This window comes from Colletotrichum higginsianum, chromosome 1 (assembly GCF_001672515.1).
Source record: "Colletotrichum higginsianum IMI 349063 chromosome 1, whole genome shotgun sequence".
In the NCBI taxonomy this organism is placed as follows: Eukaryota; Fungi; Ascomycota; class Sordariomycetes; order Glomerellales; family Glomerellaceae; genus Colletotrichum; species Colletotrichum higginsianum.
Genome location: NC_030954.1, coordinates 1,683,780 through 1,711,594, shown reverse-complemented (window position 1 = coordinate 1,711,594; position 27,815 = coordinate 1,683,780). Strand labels below are relative to the sequence as shown.

Sequence of the window (27,815 nt, the reverse complement as noted above, 5' to 3'; positions counted from 1 at the left end):
GCAAACAGTCGCAAAATTGTTTTCTGGACGGCTTTTTGGGCAACTCTACAGTAACTCAATCTCAACAGTTTTCCACGAGCATTTGATAATCCTGTTTTCGAATCATATTTGACATAAAAAACACCACTGCACAACCATGCGTGTTTCATTCACGACCGGCGCAAGCAATATCTCTCTCGTTTGCACGAGATGCCGGCAAAAGGCGACAATGGCCCGGCCATCTGCGATGTTGGCGGCTGCCAATAGTTCACGAGCCGCGACACATATGCGGTGGCCTTCGGGACTTTCTAGCAGTGCGAACCAGAAGCGATGGATCTCGGGAACCGTTGCCCTCTTCAGGCCAGCGGCGCCGGCGCGGAGCAGCGAAACGACGACCGACTCGGGTTCACAAGAGAGCAAGCCCCTCATGACACACTACGAATTCTTCCCCATCACACTACCTGACGGCCCGCCGCCTAAGGGTCATTTCCCCATCGACCAGCGCGCCCTCCGCCGCGAGTTCCTCCGGCTGCAGGCCAAGGCGCACCCAGATATGCATCCAGCGGAGCTCAAGGCGCGGGCGGAGGCGACGTCGGCGCGCATCAACGAGGCGTACAAGACACTATCGAACCCACTGCTGCGCGCGCAGTACCTGCTCTCACTGCGCGGCGTCGATGTGGCTAACGACGAGACGCTCAAGGTCGAAGACCCGGATCTGCTGATGATTGTGCTCGAGGCGCGCGAAGAGATTGAGGAGGCAGCAAGCGAGGGCGAGCTCGAAGGCCAGCGCGCGGCCAATGACGAGCGCATACGCGAGAGCGAGGAGGTGCTTGAGGAGGCCTTCCGGCACGACGACATCGAGACGGCGAAGCGCGAGGCCGTAAAGCTCCGGTACTGGGTCAATATTCAGGAAAGCTTGAACAACTGGGAAGCCGGGAAGCCGATTGTTCTGCAACACTGATAGAGGAGAGTTATGGAAGAGAGAGAGAGAGAGAGAGAGAGAGAGGGAGGGAGAAGGGCAGCCTTGTCCCTGTATAGTAGGAGAAAAGCGCACATATGGGCTAGAAGGATTTTGGTCGTCATCATCAGCCGATCGTGGGCCGATGTTGTGAGATACCCGGCATTTTCATAATTCATTAATGCTTGTACAGCACAACTCTTTTCAACTGCACCAATCCCTGTCATAGAATGAAGGAAGTGGACAAAATTGACGAAATGGGGCGAGTCGTGTTTTGGCAAAAATTCCCGGTCGACCAAATACATCATCCCCAAAATAGTCTAGCAACTCCATCAACCCAACTCTCTGCTCTCCGATCATTCACTGAGACGTCTCGTCGCTGGCCAGTCTGACTTTACTTGTTTGCTACGGAAAATCTCGGCTGGAGCTTTTGATCTCATCACAGTCTTTATATGACCTCGTACCAGAGAAGAAAAAAAACCCTGTCTCTGGGTGCCCTTTGCAATGCATCAATAGCGGACTCGTGTGAGTTCGAGTCTCTATGGTCATTGGCGATGAAAGTGAGGAACTGTTATGACTTTCAATATGTATGATGAAACTCCTTGCCTGAGTAGAATTTCATGACTACCTCGTGCATCTGTCAAAGCAAGAAGTCATGCGTTCACTCGATATATTTCCACATTGGATGCAAGTGTCCCTGCGTACGTCTCTTGAGGTCCCGGACCAAGTAGAATGCTTATAAGTCCAAATCCCGATGGCGTGGAAACGTAGTGCGAGGGTTGTCGTACGATTCGGATCAATGTATCAAGGCATGGTAACTTGATTCAAGTCTTTGGCTCTTTAGGACCCGTTTTAGAACGGAAGACCAGACCAGACAAGAAGTATTATTCGTAATAAAACCACCTAGAATAGCGAATATATGTTTCGTCTTCTGGTTGCAATCCGAATATGCTTCGTCGAACTGGGAAATAATGCCTCTTCTTCAATTTGAACCCCATCGTTAGGTGCTGATTGACCCTCTCCCGCATCCTCCGCCCGCCGCCCGGGGTCCCTGCACAACCCTACAACTGGGCCCCCTCACAGCTCTTACCCCACCATGCTTGCCTAACCTTCCGTACCTAGGTACCAATGACAACCTTCAGCAGCTCAACTGCTGGAGCTCTGCGACATCACCAGTAAACCACCATCACCCAACCACGAGCTTGCGAACGCCTCCTCCTCTCCGTCCAAAAGTAGAACGAGCCAAGAACGAAACTGCGGACCACCAGCACACGAGCATACACACATCCACACAAACGCACCGACTATGGCGCTCTCGCAAAAGGTCGCCGAGCGGCTCGCCCAAGCCGAGTCCGTGCCGGGGGACAAGACGGTGGCCTACGAATCCATCATCGCCGACATCAAGAGCCTCTCCTCCCCCGCCACGGCAGCCGCCGACCTCGCCGCCGTTCTCGACGCCTTCTTCGCCGCCTCCCTCGGCATTGTGTCGACGCGCACCGTACTGGCCGCCTTCGTCGCCGCCCTCCGCGACCTCAAGAACGACGACCTTTGGATCGCCGTCGGGAACCACACCCTGTCCCAGCTCGCCGCGGGTCCGCAGGCGTCATCCTTCCTCGACCAGGCCGCCGCCGTCCGCGAGCTCGTCGCCGAGGCCCACGAGAACAACGAGGACTTTCTTGACGCCGCCAAGACGCTCGCCGAGATCCCTCTCGACGGTTCCCAACGCAAGGTAACAAATGACGACAAGGCACGCGTCTGGGTCCGCATCGCGCGGAACTACCTCGAGGTCGACGACACCACCGCCGCCGAGACGTACGTCAACAAGCTCAAGAACATCATGCATACGGTCCAGGACCGCGACCTCGACCTGCACTTCAAGCTCTCGCAGGCCCGCATCCTCGACTCGAAGCGCGACTTCCTCGGGGCCAGCGGCCGCTACCACGAGATCAGCGTCAGCCCAGCCATCGCCGAGGAAGAGCGCCTGCACACTCTCGGCATGGCCGTCAAGTGCGCAATCCTCGCCCCCGCGGGCCCGATGCGGAGCCGCGCGCTGGGGAGGCTTTACAAGGACGAGCGGTCGGCGGGGCTGGACGAGTTCGGCATGTTGGAGAAGATGTTCTTTGACCGGCTGCTCGCGCCCGAGGAGGTGGACAAATTCGCGCAGGGCCTGCAGCCGCACCAGCTCGCTACCACGGCTGACGGGTCCACGGTGCTAGCCAAGGCCGTCGTGGAACACAACCTGCTCGGCGCGTCGCGGCTGTACCGCAACATCGGCTTCGAAGCGCTCGGCTCCCTGCTCGGCCTCGACGGTGAGAGGGCCGAGGAGACGACGGCGAGAATGATTGAGCAGGGCCGGTTGCTGGGCCGGATCGACCAGCTCGAGGAGGTCATCTGGTTCGAGGGCGGCGAGGCGTCCGGGAAGAAGGGCAGCGGACGCTCCGAGGTCGTCGTCGGGAAGGAGATGCGGCGGTGGGACGCCAACGTGCAGAGCATGGCCGAGGAGGTGGAGAACGTGACCAATGCTCTGCAGAAGCAGTTTCCCGTAAGTTGTTATTTTCCCCTTGCATCGTTTCCTCTCATTCTCCTTCCGCCGTCCATCGAAGAGGTATGACGTCTCTAACAGCCCGCGCTTGAAACAGGACTTTGTGGAGACCAACTTAGTCGTCTGATGTGATTGTTATGGAGGGGGGGGGGAGGTGGTTAGTGGATGTACGAACACACCAAACCGGCGTTGTACAAGAAAAGGGGAATCATTGGCGTTTAGGGCGGGAAGGGGAAAGGGATTCATTCATGCGATCAAAGGAGGCATAGCACAGTAGACCATCACAGAGAGCGGAGACGCCGGTTGACTAGCCAGCCAGCCGCCGATAGATAGACCAGAGCGAGGAAAGGGGTCACGAAAACGAAGACATGACGATGCCCATTCGCCACCAACCTTTCCTTTAAATATGAAATACAAGGTATCTAGCTAGTTCAAGTCTCTCATGCGCACGACCACGTACCCTCCGCTGAGCGACCGCGGATCGCCGTCCTCCTCGTCGAAGCAGATCTCCTCCTCGATGTGGCGCCGCGCGCGCCGCGCCCTCCGCGAATCCGGGTTCCGTTCCAGCTCGACGAGGTCGCCGAGAGCCTCGGCGACGTGGGCGCCCATCCAGTCGTAGCCGGCGGCCGTTAGGTGTAGGCCGTCATCCCAGTACCGGTTGCGTTCCCGCTCGGTCAGAGAGTGGTAGGGAATCCTGGAATTGAGGTCGAAAGCGTGGCTGTGTGTGTGGTTTTGGGTGGTCAGCATCCAAGCAGAGGGCAATCTCGTCGACACCGGTCGAGGAGAGGGACCGGAGAGGGGAGGGGGCCTAGAGAAAGAAGACGTACTAGTTAGGTGACTGGTATGAGAGGATGGCGTTATTGAGCTGTCGCCGGAGAGTTTCGATCCCTTCATTCTTGGCGGCGCGTTCGGGGACTGTAAGCGCGAGGACCTTGCTCCCCTTGGCTACGGCCGAGTCGTAGACCCGGCGAAGGGAGTCGAATATCCTTTCTGGAGGTACGCTGTAGGCGAGATCACTGGTTGTCGAGCGTCAGTATCACAAAGTTCGCTTGTGGCCCATTGGCGTCCAGTAGAAGAATTAGTGTGACGCTGAACTTACTTCGTGCCGCCTAATACGATGACCCAGTCATATGTGTTCTGGCTCACTGTATCTATACATCAGCATGAACCTCAGGGGGTATCATGTAACGGTAAAGGAAGTGGTTTTTTTATGGTAAAGAACAAGAAAACAAGGGGCAAAATGCAAGCCCTCAAGTTTAAAAGAAGGGGTAAACCCCCCCAGAGTAAGTAGACAGAGCATGAGCAGGTGAAACACTCACTCTCGCTCTCGAACCGCTTCTCAAAGGCGCCCTGCGAGACCACGTCCCCGGGCATACCGTTGTCGGTCGCGACAACACGCGTGTTCGAGAGATCCCGCGAGAGCTTCTTGGCGAGGGTAATGGAGTACGGATGGTAGACGGCGCCGTAGGCCGAGTACCCCGCCGTCAGCGAGTCACCGAAGCAAAAGATGCGGATCGTCCTTTCTTCCGGCATCGTTGCGGGTTTGCCGGAGGCTCTCCCCAGAGGTGGACGTTGAACGCCGAGGAGCTGGGACGTTGCTTCAACTACAGTTGTCCGGGTCAAGATAATTATGCTCTATCGTGCTGGGATGTTGATAGGGTAGGTAGGTATTCGTATGAGTCGGTGGAGATGGAGAGATGTAGGTCACCGGGTGGGGTTCCTGGAGGTACAGTCTCCGGAGGCGTCTTTGGTGGAAGAACCCCGCCACCCAAGACAGGCACAGTTGATTCAGCGGCAGCAAAATGGCTACTCAAAATTGAGGATTTGGACGGAGGAGGAGAAACTGAGCTCGACGCTGTCAATATTGAGATGAACGATTCGATGCTGCCCAAGGTGATGTTCGGTGAGTCGTCGGAGGTTGTTGCATTGAGGCTGACGGATGTTCTGGGGGGGGGATCATTCAGGTGGGGGGGGGATCAATCGTCGACAGGCAGGCAGGCAGTCGCATGGCCGAATGGAATGGTGGGGGCGGGGGAGACAAAACGAAACGGGGAGAATGGAATTCCCTTGACGTTTTTTTAATCAAGACCGACAGCCAAGCTCCTTGTGCCTTTCCCCCCACCCTTCGTTTACGATGACCTACTTACCCACCTAACCACTAGTGCCTACAGTACCTAAGGTCCCCATCCGTACTGCGTGCACTGAGCAGCCTGGAGCCCTCGCCACCACGCAACTGCCACATGGCAGGATGAGCACAGGCAGCAACCAGCAGCAACAAGAGAAGCTTGAGCTTCAACCTCGCTCGGTTCCTGTTTCGTGTCACAACCCCAGAAACCCACGAGTCTTTGCGCAGAACACTTTCCTCGCCTGAGCGGGTTCTCAAAAGAACATAAAACCAGGTCCACCGCATCCAAGACAGGCGCGGCGTCTCCGGAACAAGATCGACACACCTAGCTAGGTACCTGGGAGGTAGGGCGAACGGGCGAACGGACCCTTCTCGTCTCACAGTAACACGGACGGTGCTGCTCTCAGAATTCGTGGCCCATTGTGCTTCATTGACAACCAAAGACAGCAACCTCTCACGGAGAGGCTCTTCGTTTCCATTTCCGTCCTATCTGTCCTGTGTACTTCGAAAAATACCAATATAAACATTATATACATTACATGTGTGCTATCCTCTCAGCGCTCAGGATCCTCGTTGGTATCTTTCCCCACCCTGGACAATCCCAGATGTAGGTATCATAAGACGGTCATTTCATAAGACATGAAAGAACAAAGCAAAAAGAGGAAAGCTGCACATCGGAGCCATCCGCGCGTCCGTCATCTCGGAGCTCCAGCGCTGCTTTCGTGCTTCGGGCACCCAAGATCATGATCATGCCAGTTCAGGCTGGTACCACCGTCCCCTCTCGGTGTGCCACCACCTCTCCTTGTCCTTCTTATCCGGCAGAGTCGGCGACGCGTTCCACCGGCCCTGACAACCTTCTCTCCCGCTCGCCGCCACGTCCTCACCGTTGCTCGCCATCAGGTCCGCCATCTCGACCAGGCCCCCGCGCTCATCCCTCGCACCCGCGTCGGGCCACAGGTTGTACGTGATGCGGCTCTCTGCCGTGCCTATGAACCCGGCGAGCCCGTGTTTCTCGAGCACCGTGCCGTCCTCGTCGATGACGTTGACAAAGAACCGCGGGAGCGCGCGCGCCGCCTCGAGCCGCGCCTGTGCCGCGAGCCGCGCATGATGGAGGTTGCCGCACTCTCGGTACATCTCGGCTGTCGCCATCGACGTCGGCGAGGCTGGTGCCGTCGGTGAGCGGGACTGCTTCGTCGGCGACCCGGGGCTGTTGCCGTTCGGGGGTGCGGGGAACGAGGAGCTCCTGGCGGGGCCATTGGGCCCGCGGAATCGGTCATTGGCGCTGTCGGCCCTCTCCTGTGGCCGACAGAGGGCCTGGAAGATGCCTTCCGGGTCGTTGGGGGTGCGCAGACTCCGGAGCGAGGGGAAACCGCCAGCGGCGATGCTGCGCGCGAGGATGGAATCGGCGGCGTTGGCGTTGGCCGTGTTGCTCGTGATATCCCAGTGGAGTTTGCGGAGGGAGGTCGAAGCAAGGTATGGCATAAGCCAGATAAAAGTGTCCTCGGGGAGCGTGGGTGCGAAGCTCTGGACGAGAGTGAAGGCCTCGAGATAGGTGAAGTTAGAGAAGATGCGGGCCAGGGCGGGCAGGGATTCGAGGTTGGTGTGGCGCAGAGTCAGTCTCTGAATGGCCTGGCTCGTCGGCAGGGTGGCCAAGGCCGAGATACCGCTGCTGGTGACACCCGGTACGTGTGTGAGAGAAAGCGTACGCAAGGGGGGGAGCGAGAGCAGGGTGCCGTCGTTGAAGGATGTCACCGGTATCCGCGACAGGAACAGGTGCTGCAGGGACGTCAGGTGCATTAACGCCGAGCTGATGAGGTTGTCTGGGGTCAGTGTCGCGCCGGGCAGGCAATGGATCGTCAGCGTCGTGAGGTGAGCCCAGTCGACGTGGAAATCGAGGAAGGTCGCACTCTGGTGCGGCTGCAGATCTCCGGGAGTCACCGAATAATCGCGAGCCGGCTGAGCAAACGCTGCAGCCTTGCCGCCCGAGCTCGTCTTGAACCGGTGCTGTCTCTGAAACGGGGAGGGTTCGACGATCCAGTCCATATGCTTGAGTCGCTTGCGCGTTGACAACGCGTGAGTGAGCTTGTTGAACGAATGGTTATACTGGGGGTGGAGGCCGATGAGACGCTCGAAATTGGGACAGGCCATGATCAGCGCCGCCACCTGATTGTGATAATCCTCCAACGCGATCCCGGTAGGGGGGCTGGGGACCTTCAGGGTGTGGACGATGCCAGCGAGATGCGGATTTGCTCTCAGGGTCCGCCTAAGGAGCATCATCCGCGTGCCAAAGGTGAGCTTGTGTCGCTTCTTCTGGGACGCCGAGTCGGCTCCCACAAGCTGGATGTCCTCATACCTGAAGCAGTCAGCATCGCGAAGAATAGGAGAGGGGAAATGCCTTACAAAGCCACTCGTGCGAACTTGCACCATTTCCTGGCTGTCAGGCTGACCGAAGATAGATCCCGCATCCAACAGGTCGCACAGCTTTGGCTGCCCTTATCCAGATGCGCCTTCTTGAGTTCGTCCAAAATCAGCTCGAGGACTTCGCCCGGCAGCTTCGCAAAGATCTCCCCAGGCTTTGCCTTCTTCCTAAACATGGTCGTCTGACTCGGTCGTTGATACATGTACTCGGGCCTCCACATGCTGGAATCCCTCGAATCGATGCTCGTCCTGTTGCTGCTGTATGAAGAACTCCGGGACCGCGTCTCAAAGCTCTCTCTCGCGCTGTTGACGCTCGTGACGGTGATGGTAGACGCCTGGGAAAGCTTCCGTGGCCTATTGAGTGGGGTGGGCATCGCCTCGAAGACCGCCTTCGAATCCATCGGCGCCGTCTGCAGCGTGTACGGCACGCGAGCAATGCGCGGGGTCGATTGTGTTTGTGCCATGATGGGCTGTTCACCTTTGGGGTATAGATCTGGGGGTGCGCCGAAGTAAGCTGGAGCTGGGCCGTGGCTGGCGGCCACTCCGGGAGACAAAGAGGCGGAAGGGTGTGGGCCAACGGAAGCGGCGACGGCTTGACGAGGAGCGAAACGGCCGGGGACTCTTAGGCGGTTACCATCATGGATGATGTAGTTGGAAGCAGCAGGTGATGCGGAAGCTCGTCTCTTGTGTTGTTGAGCTCTTGGGTTGCTATGGAGAGGAGAGCAAGAACGCGTGTTAGTGCCGGGGACTTTGTACTTAATCGGTACAGCAAACGGAACTTGGCAACGGTCCCAAGCCAAGAAAAGTCAAGGAATCGGCAAGCAGCAAAATCCGGAAGGGAAAGGAAGGGGTCAAAAACATAAGAAGAACTAGAAATGCGCCAATGTGTGGTGACGAGGGGGTTCTGTCATGTTTAATACGAAAACTCGGAGATAAAAAGACCGCAAAGGACGGCACTGGCAATTGGCACCAAGGAGGAGGCTGCCGCTGGGCAAATCCGCAACGAACACCACCACAACGACCACAACCCTGACACCCTGGGCTCTTGACGACCCGACAGAGAGGCTGGCGCGGGCAACGAGGTGCGTGGGCAGTGCCCGGACAGGCGCTCTGATGATCCTATCCAGATGGAGCCTGATGGATGGTTGCTCCATCCACCATCCCATCCCTCCACTGAGGGTTGCCGGTTTGGTGTGGGAGGACACACAATCCCCCCAATTATTCGTCTACCCCCCCTCGACCCGCTCCGAGGGACGACGACGACGAAGACGACGACGCCAACGGTTCCTCAGCCGTGGCGTAGCGTGATGAGTGTGCAAGCCGTCAAAGAGCTCCATCTCTTGTGAAGGGATTGAACTAGTCCGAGTCGCGCAACCCGGCAACGTGGGCGCGGCGACAGTCACGGAAGACCAAGTCCCCTAGGCACTTTAGCACTTGCGCTAGGGCTTACACCACACCATGCACGATTACAACGCGATAAGGGACGAGAAGATGAGAAAATGCCCCAACAGCGAGAAACTTGTCTCGTGGCGTGCCGCTTGGCGGTGGACAGCACCGGTTTCCTTTCCCTTGCCCTGCTTTACGACCGACATCGACGCGCGCGCCACTGTTCCTGGTGGAAATTAGGGGGAACCTCGTTGTGGCTATCAGGTACCGACCCCCTGTAGCGCTATTGTCCCGGTCCTTGTTGGTTGGATGGCTCCTCCCGCGCACGCGCAAAAAACGTCTCCCTGGGATTAAGTACCCTCGAGCTTCGAGGATGACTGAGGACCCCGGTCGAAGAGATGAAATGGGGGGGAGGACGTGAAAACGGGGCAAGGGTGAGTGTGCGATGTGAATCTGATTCGATCCATGAATGATGGATCCGATCCTCTGAGCTGAAGTTGAGGTTGTTGTGAAGAGTGCAAGGGATGTATCAGCGGGGGGAGGGGACCGTGGGAGAGGGAAGTTGGGATGGGAGTGCGAGGCCCATCCATGTCTGCCGATAAATGGTCATCTCATATGCGACAGGTCGAAGCTGGGCAACTCTGTCTCCGCCTTCGCCCAGGCTAGGCAGGAAGCTGCCATGGGGGAGGTAATCTAAGAATACGCCGGGAGGACTTCGTGCGGCATCCTGTCGGTATGGCCCGGCCTGTCTTAATGGATGCGTGGCCCGACGAAGCTGCGCTGCACTGCTCCGACCGTACTCAGAACAACTTCTCGGAATCCCATGACCAGCAAAAGAGCCTCCGTTGGATCCGACTCGACTCCGCTTGGAAAGCTCGGGACCCCACGAGAAATGAGGCGTGGAGCTTCTGCCCCGTCGTCCGTTGCCTTTTTCGTCAGTCCAACGACGCGACTCCCGTTGGCAAGCCGTGGCCCGAGGCCTGTCATCGAGACCTTTTGTCCCTGTGGGTACACGCCAAAGAGAAACCCCACAGGAGGACGATGATGTAAAAAAGAAGAAAAAGAAGGAGGGGGGGGTTTTTTTTTTTGAGAAAGTAAGAGCACCAGTTGATGCCAAGGACGACGTAACGGGAAATGACATGAACCAGAGCGCCAAAGCCAACGCCATCGCATGTCAACGACTCGAATTGTGCAAACCGACATGTCAGACGGATGCAAAGTGCCGGTGGGCACGCCGCGCCGCAGTAGAAGCAGCAGCAGGAGCAGGAGAAATACGATAAGCCAAGCAAATGCGCGATGTAGGTAAGGACGCCCGATGGAAATGCAATGACAAAAATTGAAAGAAATAAAATTAAGAATATGAAGGCGGAGGGGGTTGCAAAGACAAGTGGACGAATAACAGGGCGCAGTACACGAGCAACAGCCAACTGACAGACAACAAGGAAATGCAGCCGGTGGAAAACCACATAGAGAGGGGGCAATATTGGGGGGAAGAAGCGATGCGAGGTGTGACTTACAAAGCGTCTGATTTGTGGCTATTTTTGACATCAAGGAAAACGTGTGCGTAGACGCCGTGTCGGATCTCGTTGGCACGCTTCTGGTCCAGAGCCGACAGCGACTGTCTTGCGCCAGCGGCCCCCATAATACCAGGAACCGCCCGCGCGGCGCATCGATAGTGGTCTGCAGGATTATCGACAACGCCGTATCCGTACTTGTGATGGCCGTAGTCGAGTCCGTAATCGGGGTCGAATCGCCGGTTGCCGTTGTCCGAGATGGCCATCGCTTGGCTTGCCGGCGGGATCTCATAGTACTGCTGTCCGCTGACCATGGTTGCTGTTTCGAGAGATCCTCGGCACTCGCAGCCGTCGTTGACCTTGCTAATGGCGTTGATTGTGTCGTTTCCTCGTCCTTTGCCCCTTCCTTATCTCGTCCCGTCTTTCTTTCTTTCGTGACCGTGTCGTGTCCCCTAGGTGGACATGTGTTTCTGCTCTGACCGACACTTTGTTTTCGTGTTCTCTCTTGCGCGCTTTCAGCCAATGTCGATAACGGCAGAGTCCTGTCCTTGCGAAGCGGCAACCCTATCTATTTGAATCGCCAAAAAAAAGGGGGAAGAAGGCCTGCAAGGCTCGTGCTCATGAGGTCGTTGTGCCGTAATTTTAATATATCGACGTACTGACGTGGGGATATATCAGCTGGCTGCCGTCGTTGCGAGGGTGGGTTTCAGTTCAGTTGGCCGACCCGCTCCAGCCAACTTCAGAGCATCATCGGCAGCAGGGTAGATTGATGGTATGATGAGCTGGAAAACGCAAATCAAGAACGAGAAGAACCCTCCGGATAGATATGTGCGTTAAATCCGTCAAAACAATCAGAAAATATATGGGGAAAGGGGGAGGTGGGAGGCTACGAGACGAGAAGAAAAAAAAAGAAAGAAAGCCAGCAAGATCGCAATGCAGCCTTCATGCGGCCGGGTGCATTGTATTTGAATCGATGACATCCATATCGCACCCTTCCAGTATCGATGGAAATCGGCGAACTGGGTGGATTGGAGGACCCAGGTCAAAACCCGGCCAGAGCCCTGCTCGGCTCTAGAGTTCCGCTGCCATACGAATACTCGACCTGCTCGAAACAACGCAATATGGCGGCAACATTCTGCAGTGCAGCGGCTGGGAGGTGCTTTAGCCGCACACACGATTGGAATGCGGGCAACCTAACCCCTCCATCCCCTCGTCTAGCCCATCGCGCCTCCCAGAAATCGGCGATGTGTCGCGGGCGGCGGGCACTCCACACAGACTGCCCACATTTCTCGCGAGGCATGGCAAGAAACAAGGTTAACAGGGTTGACGATGTTCTGGAGCCCACAGTTGATTTCTTAAGTGGCGGAACGGCAGAACAGCCACGACAGCTCCTTAAGACGACGAATAAGCGGCTCGGGGGAGGCCATGGCATATGCCATGGCTGTTTCGCGGGGTTGCCACGAACTGCCTCAACCTCCAGTAACATCGTCCTTCGCAGTGCTGCGCGGCCCTTCGCGCCATTTCAAAGACGCACACGTCTCGTCATAACCACACTCACGCGAGGGAGAAGACAGGGACAGGCCACTTAGGCACACCGAACGTGCCTGGTGTCGTCTCGGACAAATAGGATCCTGAGCCCATCGCCATCCCTCGCGTCCGTCTGGTCTCATCTCTGCTCGTTGACTTTTCGTCCGGACTCTCAGCCCACGAACGGTGTATCGACGGGAGGTTGGGCTGAGGGGATGATCCCGTCCGCCCTGCAGTGTCAAATCGACGGGACGATGATGGGTGGGTGCTGCTGCTGCAGCTAGCCATGGCGTGGCCACAGGCTTTCGTCGCTGGCACGGACGGGGCTGGAACCTGCGAGCTGCAGCTGTTCAGACGGTGGCCGCTGGTGTGCCTTGGCGGAACAAGATCCAGGAACAAACACTAGGAAACCAGGGAACTGAAGTGGGACAAGGGCGCGCGCCGTGGAGATCGAATTCCATCATCTCCCGGGCCAAGCAAGTCCTTCTCTCGGGATTTGGGTCTGCCTGCTCTTCCAGCTCTTTAGCAACCAATCCTCTGGATTGCGGCATGTTGAGGTCGCATCAAAGTCGCCTCGTCAATCTGGAACTGGACGTCTTGCTTGCATCCCGCTCCCGCTTCCGCATTTGCATCCCGTGCCGTGTCGTCCATCGTCCAGAGCTCAGGGTAGACGTCGGGCTCGAAAGTTGTGCTGAAGCCCATTGCATGCCGTCTCGATAGCTCGAAATACCATTCCTCAGGTCCTTCACATGTTTCCCGTAAGTTCGAGAACGTATGAATGGATAGTCCCGAAAAGATCGGAGCAAGGTAGCCCATTTGGGCAAAGGCTGTTATCGGTAACCATGGTGAGGAATCGGGGTCAACGGGCGTCCCTGGTGTTTCTCTAGTTTCCAGCTTAGCGTCTGCGAGGGACGAACACACCAACCTCTTGGAATTTCGACGGCGGGCTCTCGTTCCTCGTTATCAAACAATGGGCCATTGTCAGGCGAAATGGAACGGGCTCGGCCAGAAACCTCATGCAAGAGTCTGTTTCGAGATTCTCTGCTTGCGCGGCGCGTCGAAATGATGTAAGAATGAAGTCGGCTTCCAGGTCAGGGATTGTGCAGAGGGTTGGCACAACTGAAGCGGACAGAACAGGGCAAAAACGCCTCTCGGCGCTCCATTTCCCAGCTGTATGTATCCGTACCTACCTACCTAGGTAGATTTGTACAGATACCTATTTGCCTGTGCCATGCCTGCTCTGCTCTGACAGGTCAGGTCAGGTAGAGAGGGAGGCAGTAAATACCAGGGACGTTCAGTGCCGGGCAGGACACTTCTACTGTGTTAACAACCCCTGTTTTGTGCACCTGCGCGACTTCGAGAGAGAGTCGAGAGAGAGACCGCCTTGGCGAGCTTTGCCTCCGTCTTTCCTTTCCTTCTTTGCTTCTTTCCCACTTTGACGGGCGTGTAACGGGCAACTGGTGGGGACCCTTCCACTCCTCCTCACCTTCCTTCTGCGTGTGTCCCAGCTGTCATCCCCAGCCTCTTCCGTACAAGCTACAACTGGGTCCGCGATCCATCAAAACCTTCTCGCCGACATCTCCGCATTGCATCATCGTCTCATCGTGGAGAGCGATCTCATCTTGCTTACGCGTTTCCAGCATCTTTGAACGGATGTACCGGCTGCGACCGGCACGTTGTCGCCGTCGCCGCGTCTGGGCGAGAAGAACCCAGTTCCAGGCTTCCCCGGTTTTTTCCCTGTCGCCACCAAGTGCCTACTCTGTACAGACTTTGCCTCCGTTACACAACCACCATTTCCTACACAACCTCTTGACCCTAAGTATCGGTTGTTGGGTCTGTTGTGCACTCTCAGAGTTGCAGTTGCTGGGGAGGATGGCAAGATGGGGGACTCGAGTGGCGCCTATTTGTGGATGGATAGATCTTTGAATGTGCTGACATGACAATCACGGAGATGATGTTAGAATGTCACCTAGGAGACCTGTTCAAGCGATTGCTGGCCCCTATGTCTCACGAACATCACTGACACACGTTCCCCCTTCTGTGCGTGCGTCCAGCAAATACAGCCCGCTCGCAATCTTCCGTGCGCACCAGACGCGCCGGACACTCTGCACCACGAGGCCCCGACGGCCCGGTCGTGCGTCCCAGGTCCTCGGGCGACCCGGCCACGCTACTGTGTGTTCTTGCCGCCGGCTGTGACCGGGTTCCGCTGTCACCGACTTTGAGGTGTTTGGGCAAACCCGCCGGCGCGTCTTTGCACAAGAGATAAAGAAAGACGGGGGGGTGGACTAAAACTTGCCTGCCCTCGTCTCACCGTTCGGCCAGACTTGTACTCGGACCACAAGAGAGCCATAGCTCCTAAAACCGCATGCAGTGCAGGGTGTCTGTCTACTTGGCACCACACTGAGACCAACATTCCTCGTAGTCGACGACGCCAACTACTCTCTCTACCAGTTTCTGTGCCGCAAAAACACCTAGTCCCCCCTCCCCGGCAGCAGCAATACCAATGTCCATTGCACCGGTTTCCTAGCCAGCGCCTTTGTCCGGTATGCCGACATTGCAGATCTTTTTGTGTTGTTTCACTCAAACAGATGCCATGCGCATATGGAGAACAGACTGTAAAGGACTGGCAAAAACATGCAAGTCTCGGTATTCCCATAGGACTCAGTGCGTCATCGCGTCTGTTGACTTCGTACAAGGCTTCCTACCATCCGCCAAGATTAATCATCACCGTAGCCGCCGAAAAGATCCAAAGGCTGCCTTGCAAACCACCTGCCTACTTTCCGAGGCTTGTATGTAAACACCTATTCACCATGCCGGTGTAATCAATCGCAAATCACTCGTCTGCAAATTTCACACCCCGTGTGGACCGCTGAAGGCTCCTATCTCCATCCCCTATCGTGAAGCGAACACGGCGTGAAGGGAGAGTGTCCGACTCTCCGTTGCTCTCGTGCTCGGGGCTGCGGGGGTGCTTCAAACCGTTCGACGACTTGTGGTCTGCAGACTCGGCTCCCGTCCCGCTCATGACGAGGTCTGCCCCTACAGGATCAACTTCGGCTGACTTGCCGCCGAAAATCGGCCGTGGGTGGCCCAGAGGGACTGTCTGCGCCAAGTAGTTGTTCTGGTCCTTTTCGAGAGGAATGATGCTGGCGTTCCGGATCCAATTATAAATAGGACGGTCGTCCAGGATGGACTTGCACTTCCAGTGCTCGACCTGGGACATGCTCTTCTTGCGCTCTACAATCACTTCCTCAATGCTATCCCGCAGAACGAGCGTCTCGACAGTCACTGGCTTCTGCTGGCTGATACGCCGAGCTCGGCCGATGGCCTGCGCCTGAATCTGAGGGTTCAGTACAGGGCTGATGAAGTATATTCTCGACGCGGCCTTCATGTCGAGACCTACGGCTGCCTGAGTCAAGTCCATAAGGATGACACTAAAAGAGGTTACGATTAGAGGCATGAGGCATATGAATGAACCAGAGACTCACCGGAGTTCGGGGTCGTTGTTGAACGTATTGATATAAGACATTTTCCGCTCATAGCATAGCTTCTTGGCATAAATGAGATGGCGTACGTGAATCTGATCAACCAGGTCAGCTCGTCGACGTGTCGGCACGGGATATGAACACTCACCACATCGAGTACACCCGCCAAGTACCACGCCACGTTCTCATTTTCGTAGAAAATGATTAGTTTCTCCCGCTCTTGGTGCTCAACAATGGCGTCGATCAGGTAGGAAAGTTTGGCCGATACAGTGGAAACGAGCTTCGCCTTTTTCAAGTCTTCCGGAAGATCCTGTTCGGGGTGAGGATGGCTTGATATTTGCAAAGCGTTCGTTCGGAGATGGCGAGGCACTCTCTCGCCCCCCAGCCCTGTGTTGCCAGCGAGAACGCTGGGGTACCTCGATGGTCGCGAATCAGCCTTAATTACTTGTGCCGTGGAGACAATTTGTTCAGCCTGCTCCCTGTGGCCCTTCTCCTCCAGTTCGCCGTTGAGAAGGCTGTTGAGCTTTGCAGTGTCGCCCCCAGAGGAAAGGATGAGCTTCTGTGCAGCAAGCACCATGCCCGAATCGGTGCAAGTAGGATTGGTCTCCCTGTCGTCCAGGGACCAAGCAGAGCTCACACCGTTAGGTAGGAAGTCACGGACGAAGATGGGCACCTCGTTGAACTTGTTGCTGAAGTCTTTGAGTTGGTTGTTGACAGCAATGTGGGCCACCTCCATGGCCTGCTTCAGCAAAGCCTCATCCTCCAGGCTGATGGACACTTTCTTCTCCGCTACAAACATCTGCGCAGTCTCGAGTGCCTTGCTAATTTCATCCTTGGAAAAAAATGAGCCACCAAAAAAACTGGCTTGTTTTAAGTTGTGAACCAACTGGAGCAGGGCCTTCCGCTGGTGCGGATCGAAGAAGTAGTCCCGGTCGACTCTCTGGGACTGCACGGCGTTGAAGATGATCATCATCGAAAAAATGTTGAGAGACAGCTTGTCCTGATAGGATCCATCCAGCACGACGGTTTTCTCGTTGACTGAAGGAAGCAGAGTGTTGAGCTCAGACAACCGGTGTCTGATGAGCAGCGAGTTCAGTGTTGCTCGTAAGACGCCCTTGTGGCCGGTACTCCTGGGACTGTGCTGTGGCTGCATCACGTAGACGGCCCAATCCGCTGGCGTGTCTGCCGCCTCGTACACGGAGTTGGACCAAGGCCGAGCGTTCAGGTACAACGATGCTATCGCTCCAATCTTCTCGAGATCTCCCTTCTCTGCCTCGGCCAAAGTCGCCGCCTTGCTGGCATTATCAGGGGCACCAGCAGTGGCGTCGATGAAGTGTTGGTCATCGACGCCAAACAGCCCAACAGCGGGCGTGCCGGTCACAATCCAGCGAGCAGAGAACAACATGGCATCGATGGCGAGGAGAACATTACTTTTTTTTGCAATTTTTGCGTGGCCCAGCTTGTGACCTTCGTCAACGATGCATCGTTTGAAGTGAACCTCGGAAAGAGGGCAGTCGAGCATCATTGTCTCTCTCCAGATTCTGTCGAGTCGTGACTGGGTGACGAGGATGATATCGTAGGCAGAAAGAGTCTTCGGATCGGGAATCTTCTCATCGTGGCCAGTGAGCAGGAGCACCTTCAGACCTGCTGGGGTACCTGGGCTAACGGTGTGCTTCTCGATTTCCTGCACCCACTGGCGAACCAAGTTGTTGGGTACAACCACAAGCGACGCGTGGCTATGCCAGATCTTCTTTGGCGGCTGCCCAACAGGAGACTCGTGGCGTCTGGGACGGGTAGGTAGGTGAGCAGGGACGTGATAGAAGCCAGGGTTGCGCTCGATGGCATGAATGCACTTGGAATATACCGACTCATTCGGCTCGTAGACGTTGAAGTAGGACTTCCAAGCGGCCGACTTGCTGGTGGCTATGGACGCCGCCATGTCCGCGAGCGAGCCTATTCGTTTTCTCACACGAATATCGCTACCTTGGTGCAGATCGGGCGTGCTGGTGCCTGAATGTCTGGATGCAAGGATGACAGCAAGACATATGAGAGTCTTGCCAGAGCCCATCTGTTCAGCCAAGATCCCTCCCCTGACACCGTCATAGAATCTAGGCCCTTTCAAAAGGACACCAGCGCCAATGTCGTAGTAGAAAATCGCGCCGTTCTGGTCGACTCCTTTGGCAAGTCTCGGGTCGATAAACCGACCGGGCTGGCTCTCGCGCTGGATCATGACTGCGGCCGAGCGCCGCTGGTAATCGTGCAAGATGGATGTCTTTTTCAAGCCGGGCAGATGGCCATCCAGTACATTATAAGCAGCCTCTTGGTCGGTGGGGTTGTTGATGTTCTCCGGGGCAGGGTCAGGAGAGGGGATGGTGTTGAAGAGTTGAAGAAGGGAAACGGATTCGACCCCTTGGTTAACATCCTCCTTGAAAATGTAGTCTAAAGACATGCGATTTGCAGACAACCGACCGGACCAAGTCTCGTGCGTCAGGTCCAGGACGGAGATGAGAGACTTGCGGGAATTGCGCAACTGGCGGCGGGCCCTATCGATGAGTCGATTATCGACATCGTCTGGCAGAATATAGACTCTGGCGAAGCCAACTCTTCCATCACCAGGACAGATCATGAGCTCGAGACGAATCCATTTCTCGACGAGAAGATTTCTATACTGCTTGAAGGATGCTGACTGTAGGAAGATCTCGGCTGTTTGATCTGGCGATTCGGCGGAGCGGGTAGCCAGTGAAATGCATGTCCAGCTTCCAAATCTTTCTTGTAACCTCTCCCAATCATCGTTTGTAAGTCTACTGTCTTTTTGTGAGACGATTAAGCCGCCCAAGGGGATGTAGTTTGATGGCGATGACATGAGGCGGGGCTAAAGCGCAACTGGAGGCATCAGATTAATCGAGATGGCTATAGAGCGATGATGATGATGATGATTTGGCGGACGGCGCGCGAGTCGTTATTCAAACAAATGTAAAGCAATGGAGAAGAAAACCCCTCCTGTAATTTTTTCGAGTGCAAACTTGTTTGATGAGTGGGGGTGGCTGATGGTGTTGCTCAAAGATACCTACGTCGGTGGTTGTAGGAAGGAGGGCAGTGAGGTGAGTGAGTTTAGGTTGGGGGGAAGGCGGATGCCTCGTACAGTGTCAGCAATGGCCTGACACATTTTATTACGGCGTTCCTTCCGCAGCATACAGTGCGGGATTCGCTGATACATGCAAGTGAGACGAGGCTAGAGTCTCGTCATCCTTTCTGCCTTATCTAGGTATATCTACCAGGCAGGTATCTTACTTACCTAGGTATGTAGCCATGCAAGGTGGATATGGAGTGAATGCTGTATGTTTCCCGTTTACTTGCCCCCATTTGACGCTGGTGGCACATTGCTTTCGTAATGTTTGGTTTGAATTATTTGGAACGAATTAAACTAGAAATTTGGCTTCCCCAGCGCGCAAACTCCCACGGCCATCGTTTCATGGACATCTGTGTCCCCCACTGACAAGATTAAGAGGAGAATAACTCTCATCCAAGCGGCAGGACAGGATGCCGGTGATGAAGGGACTCTTAGTTCTCGTCGGCCTTGGCAGCCTTGTCGGCCTTACCAGCCTTGGCGGTCTTGTCAGTCTTGTCGGCCTTGGCGGTCTTGTCGGCCTTAGCGGTCTTGTCGGCCTTTGCGCCCTTGTCGGCCTTGGCGGTCTTGTCGGCCTTGCCAGCCTTGCCGGCCGCATCGGCTTTGCCGGCCGCACCGGCCTTACCGCCCTTGGGCTGCGAGGTAGCACTGAAGGCGACACTCTTGCTCGCCTTGCCGGCGTTGCCCTTGTCGATATTGACGTTGTTGTCCAGCTTCTTCTGCTCGGCATCGATCTTGGCCTGGTTGTCGGCACCCTGGGCCTGCTCGACCTGAAGAGCCAGGACCTCGAGCTGGAGCTTGAGGCACTTGTTCTTGATCTTTCCGACACTGAGGGCGTCGGCATCTGCCCCGGAAGCCGCGGCGATGGCGTCGTTGAAGCCGCCGGCGTCCGCCTCGGCGCCTTCGGCGGCAACGCGAGCGGCCTTAAGGATATCAAGGTCGTCCTTGCTCACGCCCGCTAGGTCGGCCTTGATCTGGTCGATCTGTGTCTTGTTAGTACGGAGTTCTACAATAGACATCGGATCAAGAACGTACAGGGAACTTCTGAGCGACCTCCTCAAGAGCGTTGCCACCAGTGCCGTCGGACACCTGGAACTGGGAGTAGTCCTGGACAGATAGAAGCTTGGCCTGACGCTTGTCGACCGCATCGACCGGGGCAGAGAGGCCGGTGGCGGTAAGGGCGAGGAGAACGGCGATCTTGGAGAAGTACATGTTGCTGGTTGGTTCGGTGGGTTGCTTCCTTGGTGAAAGGTATGGATGAGTGAATAAGAAATATCTACAGTTTTGAAAGGTATTGACCGGCAAAGAATGAATGGAACAGCGCTGCTGTGAAGAATGAGAGGAAAAGTTATTACTGAGTCCGATGTTGTTGATGATGAGAGAAGAATAAGGTAGATATCGACCGGGGCAGCGGGAGGATCTTATACCAGAAATCTCTATAGAGAGTCTTCCATCCTCCTATCACAAGGTTGCCCGCGGCCTCCTTCTGGCCCTTTCGCGTCCCTGTGACCCAATCTTTGATCCAACAGGGCAGCAGCGTCTCATCTCACTTCCATGACAAACACCCCATAGATGCCCCGACTCCTGGGATCCTGGGCCGTCCGAACCAGCGTCTCAAGGTCGCGGTGGCTCATGACCGTCTCATGCGAGCCTTGCTGCAGAAAACATAAGGAGTGAACTGGTTACATCGAAGACGCCAGGGAAAAAAATAAACCCTCCAAACGAGAAAAAGCAGGGCCGATCCTGAATGGGCTCCACCGACAAGACAAGCTTCTTTGCCAAGCAGCGGATCTGCCAGTGATGTCGATTACGCTCTCGGCGTTCCCCCTTATCCCACATCCGATGAGGCAAAGTGATTGCTGCTGGCTGAGCAGACTCTGCCGACCGCCCGCCGGCTTCGAACAGGTTCGAGATAGTGAGCTGTGGCCGTTGCGAGTTTGAAGTCTGTCGAAGATCATGGTGGATCTGCCTCAAACCCATGGCAGCTAAGCCCGATCGGGCGGTCCGTCTGAAAGATGTGGGGCGTTGGCCGTCAGTTGGCGCGTGGGATAATGCCACTAGCGTCACTCATTCGTCCACCTTCTTCAACGTCTAAAACTTCCTAGTCTTTTCATTCTTCATCACATCCTGATGCGATCCCGGAGTCGCTCCCGTCTTGGCCACATCTCTTGCCCCGTAGAAATCGTTCTTCTTCACGCTTATCGTTGACTCTTGGCCCATAATCCTTTCTTCGGATGACCCGATCCGTGAATAAGGGCGGTATGGGTGAACCATCATCGGGCAGCGAGCACATGCATGCATGACACACGCAGCAGCTCCTAATTGTGTGTTCGACTTGGGCTCTCGAGATGTCTGTCGCACCCCTGTACCCCTTTGTACGTACGCCCGTCTCCGGCTGTAATGGCCCCTCAGATAGGTCGCGCCACCCATCCTGACGGGTTCCTTGAGCGTGTTTCGAGTCTTGGCTCTGCCACTTTATGCAACCCCGACAAGGAGATCGGACGTCAATCCTTCCGGGCGAAATTTGATGGCTTCGGCACCCCTTCCGAGACCTTGCCCCCGCCTTAGTCACGTCACACAATGGAACGGCTTCGTCTCTGAGTGGCTGCTTGCATTCAAAGTTGCACGACATCTCATCTCGGCACGTCAAGTGAATCTTGTTCCGGATGGCAGGTGGCCTGTACGACCGCGACTGAGTCGGGAAAACCTTCTCTCTCTTTTCCGGCAGTCTCTGACGTTGGCGTTTGATATCACGAGAACGACATGATTCTTGTTCATGTGCACCTCGGAGCAAGGGTGCACCGAGTCGTCTCTGTGTTCACGCTGAAGGGGATAAAAAGATTTATTGACAGCGGACGCTGTGGTTTCCCTTCGCTGTGTCTTCTTGTCTTGACACGACTTGGATCGACATCAAAATGCTATGTATGATATCCGACTATGGCTTTCTCCCTCATGTTGGCGAAACAGGTCTACTTTCTTGCTTAGTGCAGATCTTATTGAGTCGAGGACAGGCATCAATGTCAAGTTCCAGATGAACAGGGGTGGATGAGGTATGATAGTCCAATTTTTTCGGGTATCTGACTAACAAAACCCACGAGTCATCTCGAAAACTATGTTTTCCTGTAACACCACATTCTCCTTCTTGTCCAGGGAAAACAATGTTCCTAAGAGGGAATCTACCCAGTAGATATCGAACCAGAAGCCGAAAGAAAAAAATGGCATCAATGTCGTCAAAGAGAGACGTGAAAGAATCCAGCCTCCAACGCCCCCGCGAGCGCGCGCGCGCGTGTGTGTGTATGTATGTGTGTGCCTAACCGTCTACCACCCATATCTAAACCTGTAAAGCGTTTCCGCTCAATTGTGCTGGGTGGACCCTGCCCCTCGAACCTATTCAAATCGCCTGGGGCGCTACAGAAGAACTCAGGCCGCCAGGAAGAGAAGCGGCTCACTTACCACCATCAGCCTGGTAGACCTTGACCGAGTTGATGAGCCAGAACGCCTCCGTGAAGGCCTGGGGGTTGGCCGCCACGTAGTCGGAGCACTGTGGCGCCAGGGCCTTGCACTCGTCGTTCTGCTCCCACACTTTCCCGGCCCAGTCACCGCATAGGGCAATGTTGAAAACGAGGTTCTGCTGCTTGAAGTGCGCGGGGATATCGCATCCGGACCCGCCGTTGAACTTGGCCAGCGGCCGGCCCCACGATGCCGGGTTCGGGTTACCCGAGGCGACGTCGCCGGGGATGGCGCTGCGCGGGAAGAACCACACTGAGATGGCCTGGCTGTTGAAGTCGACGGCGTAGACGCCGCCGCCGATGGCGTTGAAGCCGTCACCGTAGTTCTGGTTGCTGGCCGTCGTCTGGCCACACCCCGTGAAGGCCGTGCCGGCGTTGCAGTCCTTGTCTTTGAGCGTGGTGGATGGGACCGTACCGTCGTTAGTGATGCTACAGCCGGGTCCTGTGTGGAGCGTCACCGAGTTGGACTCTTGTGTGTTGACGCCCTCGATGATGTCGATTTCGCCCGAGTTGGGCCTACCAGCGCGGTCAGACCTTCGGTTCGTCTCTCATCTCATCTCATGGAGGTAGATTGAAACACTTACCAGTTGGGACCAAACATCCAGAACGCAGGCCAGACACCGCAGCTGCTCGTCGGCATGTGTTGGATATCGGCAATGAACAAGCCCGTATCGAAAGCCTTGTTCGAAGTCACTCTGACCGACTGACGACCCTGGCCGGGAGTTTTGGCGTCGACACCCAGGTAGATGCCACCCTTTGCGTAGCCCGCAAGGCCCCTGTCGTTGGCCGTCCGCGCGCTCGTGTACGTCTGCGAGCCACGCGTGGGGTCCGGCTGGTCGAAAAAGTTGAACTCATTGAAGAAGTTTGAGCTGTCGTAGTTGTCGTGGAGGACGTACTTTTGCTGCGCCTGGGCCGGCCCGGGCGCTGAGGAGAGGAGGAGGGCGGCGGCGCCGACCAGGACCGTCTTGATTTTGTGCGAAGGCATTGTTTGGCGATACACGATTGAGATCGTTCCTGCTGTCGAGATATGGTTGCGTATTTTCTTCTTTTTCCCCTTGGGAGGCTTCGACGGGCTGGAAGTCAGGGGGCGTGATGTTGAATAGGCTCGGGAAAGCCACAAAGAGGGAGATGTGTCTGAAGAATTTGACTCAAAACAGAACGATGAAGAGTCAGAGGAGCATCAATAAAGATGTATGAACTGAAGAAGAAGAAGAAATAATGATGTCGTCGGTTCTGAAGTGAGCCAGCCACTTTGGGTGGTTGGTTGATGGGAGAAACCTCTCTGGTATTATTGCGCCGTTGGGTTGTCTGGGCAAGACCTAGGGAGAGAGAAAGGGCGGCTGGTTTACCTCCAGAGGAATTCAAGCCGTTTTCTATTGTCTGAGAAGATGGAAGGCCCAGAAGAACAAGATGCGGCTGGGGCTTGGTATTGGTGGTGTTGACCGTTTTGGGCGGACTCTGGGAGGAGCCAGGTAAAGCAAGACTCGTGGCGAGAGTGATGACGCGCAGCGTAAGGCTTCTCTTGATTTCTTGGCCCAATCCAATAGAGACTTACTAGACTCTAGATTTTGACTCAAACCTGGAGTCTCGGTGATGCGCTTGGCAAATAAAGAAGTAGAAGAGGGACAGTGAGGGTGGGCCAAGGACCGAGGAATCAAGGAGTGGGACCTCTGTGACGACGATAACTTCAGCTGGTAAAGATTGGACCAGTCTATACCTCGCGGGGGGCTGAGAAGTGAAAGGAAGAAAGGGAATGGGGGCTACGAAGGGGCTGTAAGAGAAAGAAGGTTGAAAGAGGTTGAAGGGAGTGAAGACGGCCAACACCAAGCATGACACATGACAAGACAAGACTCACGAGCCTCGAACCACGTCGGGGAATGCAGCCAGCTAAATAGGGTCTGAGGGGCAGCAGTAGTGGGGGAAACAAGGCCCCCAGCCATCAGACAACATTTGGGAATCGTTGAAGGTGACCTATGCCACCTGGTCTCTTTGTTGTCTTGTCACTCGTCTCTTCTATCGAGTTCTGGCCGAGGCTGCGCCTATGTCGACACACAAAGGCCCAGCTGGAATTGCGCCCGGAACCGTGGTGAGACTTGCTCCTTTGTTTGTCATCTCAGCCCAACTCCTCGGCGGTCCTTGCTCATGGCCCGCATCTGTATAAGTGCGAGTGTGTTTGCGTGAAGAGTGTGCTCGAGGGTTCACTTCCAGCGAACGACAGGTCCTCGTTTCAATAGCGTTTACCTGCCAAGGCTTGTCACCAACGGGTATGGCCAGGGCAGTCCCTGGGAGACAGGCAAGGCAAAGCAAGCCAAGATGGAGGGGCCTCAGCGCGAAGACGTATGATAGGGGTAGAGAGAGAGATCCAGTTCAGCTCGCCTTCACCTTCGGCTTGAGGCCGAGAAGAAGCTGGGTGTACGGGGAGAGTTGTCTATACAAGATGCCAGCGAGTCCTCTGATGCCGAGACGAGGAGCCAAGTTGACGTGTGAGTGGATGGGCGTGTGCGTGCTTTTTAGAAAAGACGGGGAACACGGGGACTGGAGAGACTGGAGGGGCATCAAGTAGATTCGTCGAGGGGGATGATCGCCCAGGTATTACTGGCTCGTGTAGCCTATAGCATGCGAGCAAGAGGCAAGTGACATGGTCCAGATGAGACGGAAAGAAATGGACACCAGGGCCGGCGGGAGAGCAGCGGTTAGGGCCTTCCGCTGATCGAGAAGGAAAGGGGAAGGGGGAGACAAGAAGACGCAGATGGCAGGCCGGGTTGGTTGTTGGGTTGGATATCAAAGATTCTATCTAGGTGTGCGTGTGTGGGAAAGGTTGGTGGAGGTGCCGTGGAGGCGTTGTGGTTGTGGTCGTTTCGAAACACAGGCCCTGCCAGGGGCACGGCGGACGGACGCCCAATCGTCTCGCTCCCGTGCCGATGGGGCCTGTCAGTCTGGAGCACGCGTCACCCACCCCTCTGGCCCTAGCGGCGGCGGCTCTCTCTTCGGTGCTCTTTGCTGGGCCCCGGTCCTCTTATCCGTGCATGTATACTGTACCTAGGTGGGGATGTCCCCCCTTGAGTTGACAGCCCCCTTGCAGACCACAGTTCCTGAGCATGCACGCGTGACTGGCAACTGTCACTCTCCCGTGGTCCATGTGCTTGACTCAACCCGCTTAGTCATTGCGTGGTGGGTGGCTGTTCGGGGGCAGGGGAGGGAGGTGCTCCCTCGGGTGGCTTGAAACATTCATTCCCTTTGCCAAAGGAGGCGGCCTCGTCGAGACATTGGCAACATTCAGAGGGGAGGGAGATAACAGACCGTGGGCGGGCTGGATTGAAACATTTGCCCAGCCGCACTTACACACATTACACATCACACACGGCAGAAACATTGCGCATGCATAGTTTTTATGCCCAATCATTGATACTTGGAAACTCTCACACGGACTCATCCTTCGACACGAGACTCAGCCTCTCGCGACTTCCCAGCTTTCGATGAGTTTTGTGTGTTTGAACGACAGTCATACGCCTAGCAGTCTTTCCCTTACCTCGCCCAGGAATGTTTCAAGCATGGTCAGTATCCCCTGTTGCATAGGTCCGGTTGATCAGACTTATCTCTCTCCGTCGAATCTGTTATGTACGATTTGTCGCGCCAATGGTCTACAGCCGCTTTGCTCACCTCATCTGTCATTTCTTGGGGGCGGCTGGAAACAGAACCCAACGACCTTGGTGCTCCATCTTGATAATATGAGGTTTGTGTAATCCGCGCACATGAAGAACAAGCCTAGTGTCGCATGTTAAAGGCTTCTCGGCAATGTTCCCTCGCCGATGAGCCGAATTGTGTCGTCCGACAGACAGCTTGCTACCTCAACCGCACTGCCAGTGGTCCTTTACCGAGACTCGACTTCTCACAAAACCCCTTGACCGCAACCCCTGAGGATTTCCATCATTGGAGGTTTCTTCTCAGGCATCCCGGTTGGGACGAAACACAACACTGCGCTGGAGATCACGGACCAGCCCCCCGTTTAATACGCGCCGACAGGATGGCGAATTCGAGATATGGCCTTTGACCTTTCCTACTCGCCCGGTCGGAAATTCCAGAGAACCTCTTCCAGTAGCATGCCAACCCAACAAAACAAACCATGCGTCGTCGATCCGAAAAAGTACAAAAATCCATCTGCCTTCACCCCGGATCAAGGCCTCCTGAAGCGACGTTCACTGGTAACTGGATCGTGCGGCCGAGTCTATTTCGTGAAGGGTTCTAATACAAAAGCAGGGGGGCACAACGGCGATCACCCCCGAAAGCAATAAATTAAACAGTCGCCATCCGAACACCCGGGGCGCAGACGAACTTACCAGGAACCTGGACCACTTTTTTCCGCTGGGACCTAGACACAGTTCACCCAACTTGCGGATGCCCTGTTGTGGGATGATCTGCTGAGTTAGTAACCAGGCAAGAAAAGGGTCTTGACACGTAGTGCACGACAGAGTCATTCTCTAATTCGAAACCACGATCCTGAACGGGGCACGCATTCCGCAGAAACAAGCAGGCAAAGAGAAATGGCTTGGGTAAGCTGTGAAAAGAACCGGAGTGACCCACGGCGGCGATGGACGTGACCCCTCCGTGTGGGGCCGAAGGGCGCCGCACCATGCGGCAGCGCACCGGCAGCCTCCCGCCCTCGCGCCCGTCGCAATGCTGAAATTCCTGGTTCCTAGCTAGGTACCACACGACGTGGTCCATAGCACGGGTTTAGAGCCAAGATTGACAGAACCTAAAAGGAAAAGGTATTAAGGGGAAGAAAGAAAAAGAAAAAAGGGAGCAAAAACTTACCTGGATCGTCCCGTCTACTATGAGCATGCATCGTCGAGCATAGTGCGAACACGCTCAGGCAGCGCGGGGAGGGATTCGGCAAAGTCCGCTTACTCAAAATTCACATAACAACCCATCTTGAGACTTACCAGGTGGGTCCCAGCTCGTCGTCATCCTTCCCGCTCGAGTTTCTGAGCCTTGCTGCTCGGGGCAAGATGCCCCTCGAGAGGCCATAGGCAACCCACCATTAATCCCAGATTTTAAACCGCTCCGGATACAAGGGACAGCCTTCCATCGCCAACAGGCTCATCTCGGACTCATTCGCCCAGTACTTTGCAATGAGCTTCTACACTCAGCATAGGCAGTCTCCAACGCCGTCCAGGCAAATCAAAATATACATAGTTCGAGACAGGCTACTAATTGCCACGCGGTCGGTTATGTGCGTCTTGCGCCAACG

At 55.7% G+C, this 27,815-nt stretch overlaps 9 protein-coding genes across 9 annotated transcripts; 2 read left to right on the top strand and 7 right to left on the bottom strand.

Moving 5' to 3' along the window:
- Positions 1 to 208: 208 nt before the first annotated feature.
- Positions 209 to 940, top strand: CH63R_00522 (Fe-S protein assembly co-chaperone HscB; the record flags this gene model as incomplete). Its single annotated transcript, XM_018295497.1, has 1 exon — positions 209 to 940. One exon carries the CDS (start codon positions 209 to 211, stop codon positions 938 to 940), a length of 732 nt encoding a protein of 243 aa, XP_018163859.1.
- A 1,303-nt stretch (positions 941 to 2,243) lies between these two features.
- CH63R_00521 (PCI domain-containing protein) lies at positions 2,244 to 3,606 on the top strand (the record flags this gene model as incomplete). The annotated part of the gene is made up of 2 exons (XM_018295496.1): positions 2,244 to 3,479; positions 3,577 to 3,606. The coding sequence occupies 2 exons, from the start codon at positions 2,244 to 2,246 to the stop codon at positions 3,604 to 3,606; spliced, it is 1,266 nt and encodes a 421-aa protein (XP_018163858.1).
- A 299-nt stretch (positions 3,607 to 3,905) lies between these two features.
- Positions 3,906 to 5,012, bottom strand: CH63R_00520 (GDSL-like Lipase/Acylhydrolase; the record flags this gene model as incomplete). Its single annotated transcript, XM_018295495.1, has 4 exons — positions 3,906 to 4,197; positions 4,307 to 4,495; positions 4,579 to 4,624; positions 4,799 to 5,012. 4 exons carry the CDS (start codon positions 5,010 to 5,012, stop codon positions 3,906 to 3,908), a joined length of 741 nt encoding a protein of 246 aa, XP_018163857.1.
- A 1,339-nt stretch (positions 5,013 to 6,351) lies between these two features.
- Positions 6,352 to 8,486, bottom strand: CH63R_00519 (uncharacterized protein; the record flags this gene model as incomplete). Its single annotated transcript, XM_018295494.1, has 2 exons — positions 6,352 to 7,957; positions 8,005 to 8,486. 2 exons carry the CDS (start codon positions 8,484 to 8,486, stop codon positions 6,352 to 6,354), a joined length of 2,088 nt encoding a protein of 695 aa, XP_018163856.1.
- Positions 8,487 to 10,921: 2,435 nt separating this feature from the next.
- CH63R_00518 (uncharacterized protein) lies at positions 10,922 to 11,236 on the bottom strand (the record flags this gene model as incomplete). The annotated part of the gene is made up of 1 exon (XM_018295493.1): positions 10,922 to 11,236. One exon carries the CDS (start codon positions 11,234 to 11,236, stop codon positions 10,922 to 10,924), a length of 315 nt encoding a protein of 104 aa, XP_018163855.1.
- Positions 11,237 to 12,971: 1,735 nt separating this feature from the next.
- Positions 12,972 to 13,151, bottom strand: CH63R_00517 (uncharacterized protein; the record flags this gene model as incomplete). Its single annotated transcript, XM_018295492.1, has 1 exon — positions 12,972 to 13,151. One exon carries the CDS (start codon positions 13,149 to 13,151, stop codon positions 12,972 to 12,974), a length of 180 nt encoding a protein of 59 aa, XP_018163854.1.
- Positions 13,152 to 15,282: 2,131 nt separating this feature from the next.
- On the bottom strand, positions 15,283 to 18,794 carry CH63R_00516 (Snf2 family helicase; the record flags this gene model as incomplete). Its single annotated transcript, XM_018295491.1, has 3 exons — positions 15,283 to 15,880; positions 15,935 to 16,026; positions 16,080 to 18,794. The coding sequence occupies 3 exons, from the start codon at positions 18,792 to 18,794 to the stop codon at positions 15,283 to 15,285; spliced, it is 3,405 nt and encodes a 1,134-aa protein (XP_018163853.1).
- A 698-nt stretch (positions 18,795 to 19,492) lies between these two features.
- On the bottom strand, positions 19,493 to 20,270 carry CH63R_00515 (Small secreted protein; the record flags this gene model as incomplete). The annotated part of the gene is made up of 2 exons (XM_018295490.1): positions 19,493 to 20,041; positions 20,094 to 20,270. The coding sequence occupies 2 exons, from the start codon at positions 20,268 to 20,270 to the stop codon at positions 19,493 to 19,495; spliced, it is 726 nt and encodes a 241-aa protein (XP_018163852.1).
- A 2,233-nt stretch (positions 20,271 to 22,503) lies between these two features.
- CH63R_00514 (Tat pathway signal sequence) lies at positions 22,504 to 23,552 on the bottom strand (the record flags this gene model as incomplete). The annotated part of the gene is made up of 2 exons (XM_018295489.1): positions 22,504 to 23,083; positions 23,152 to 23,552. The coding sequence occupies 2 exons, from the start codon at positions 23,550 to 23,552 to the stop codon at positions 22,504 to 22,506; spliced, it is 981 nt and encodes a 326-aa protein (XP_018163851.1).
- Positions 23,553 to 27,815: the final 4,263 nt, after the last annotated feature.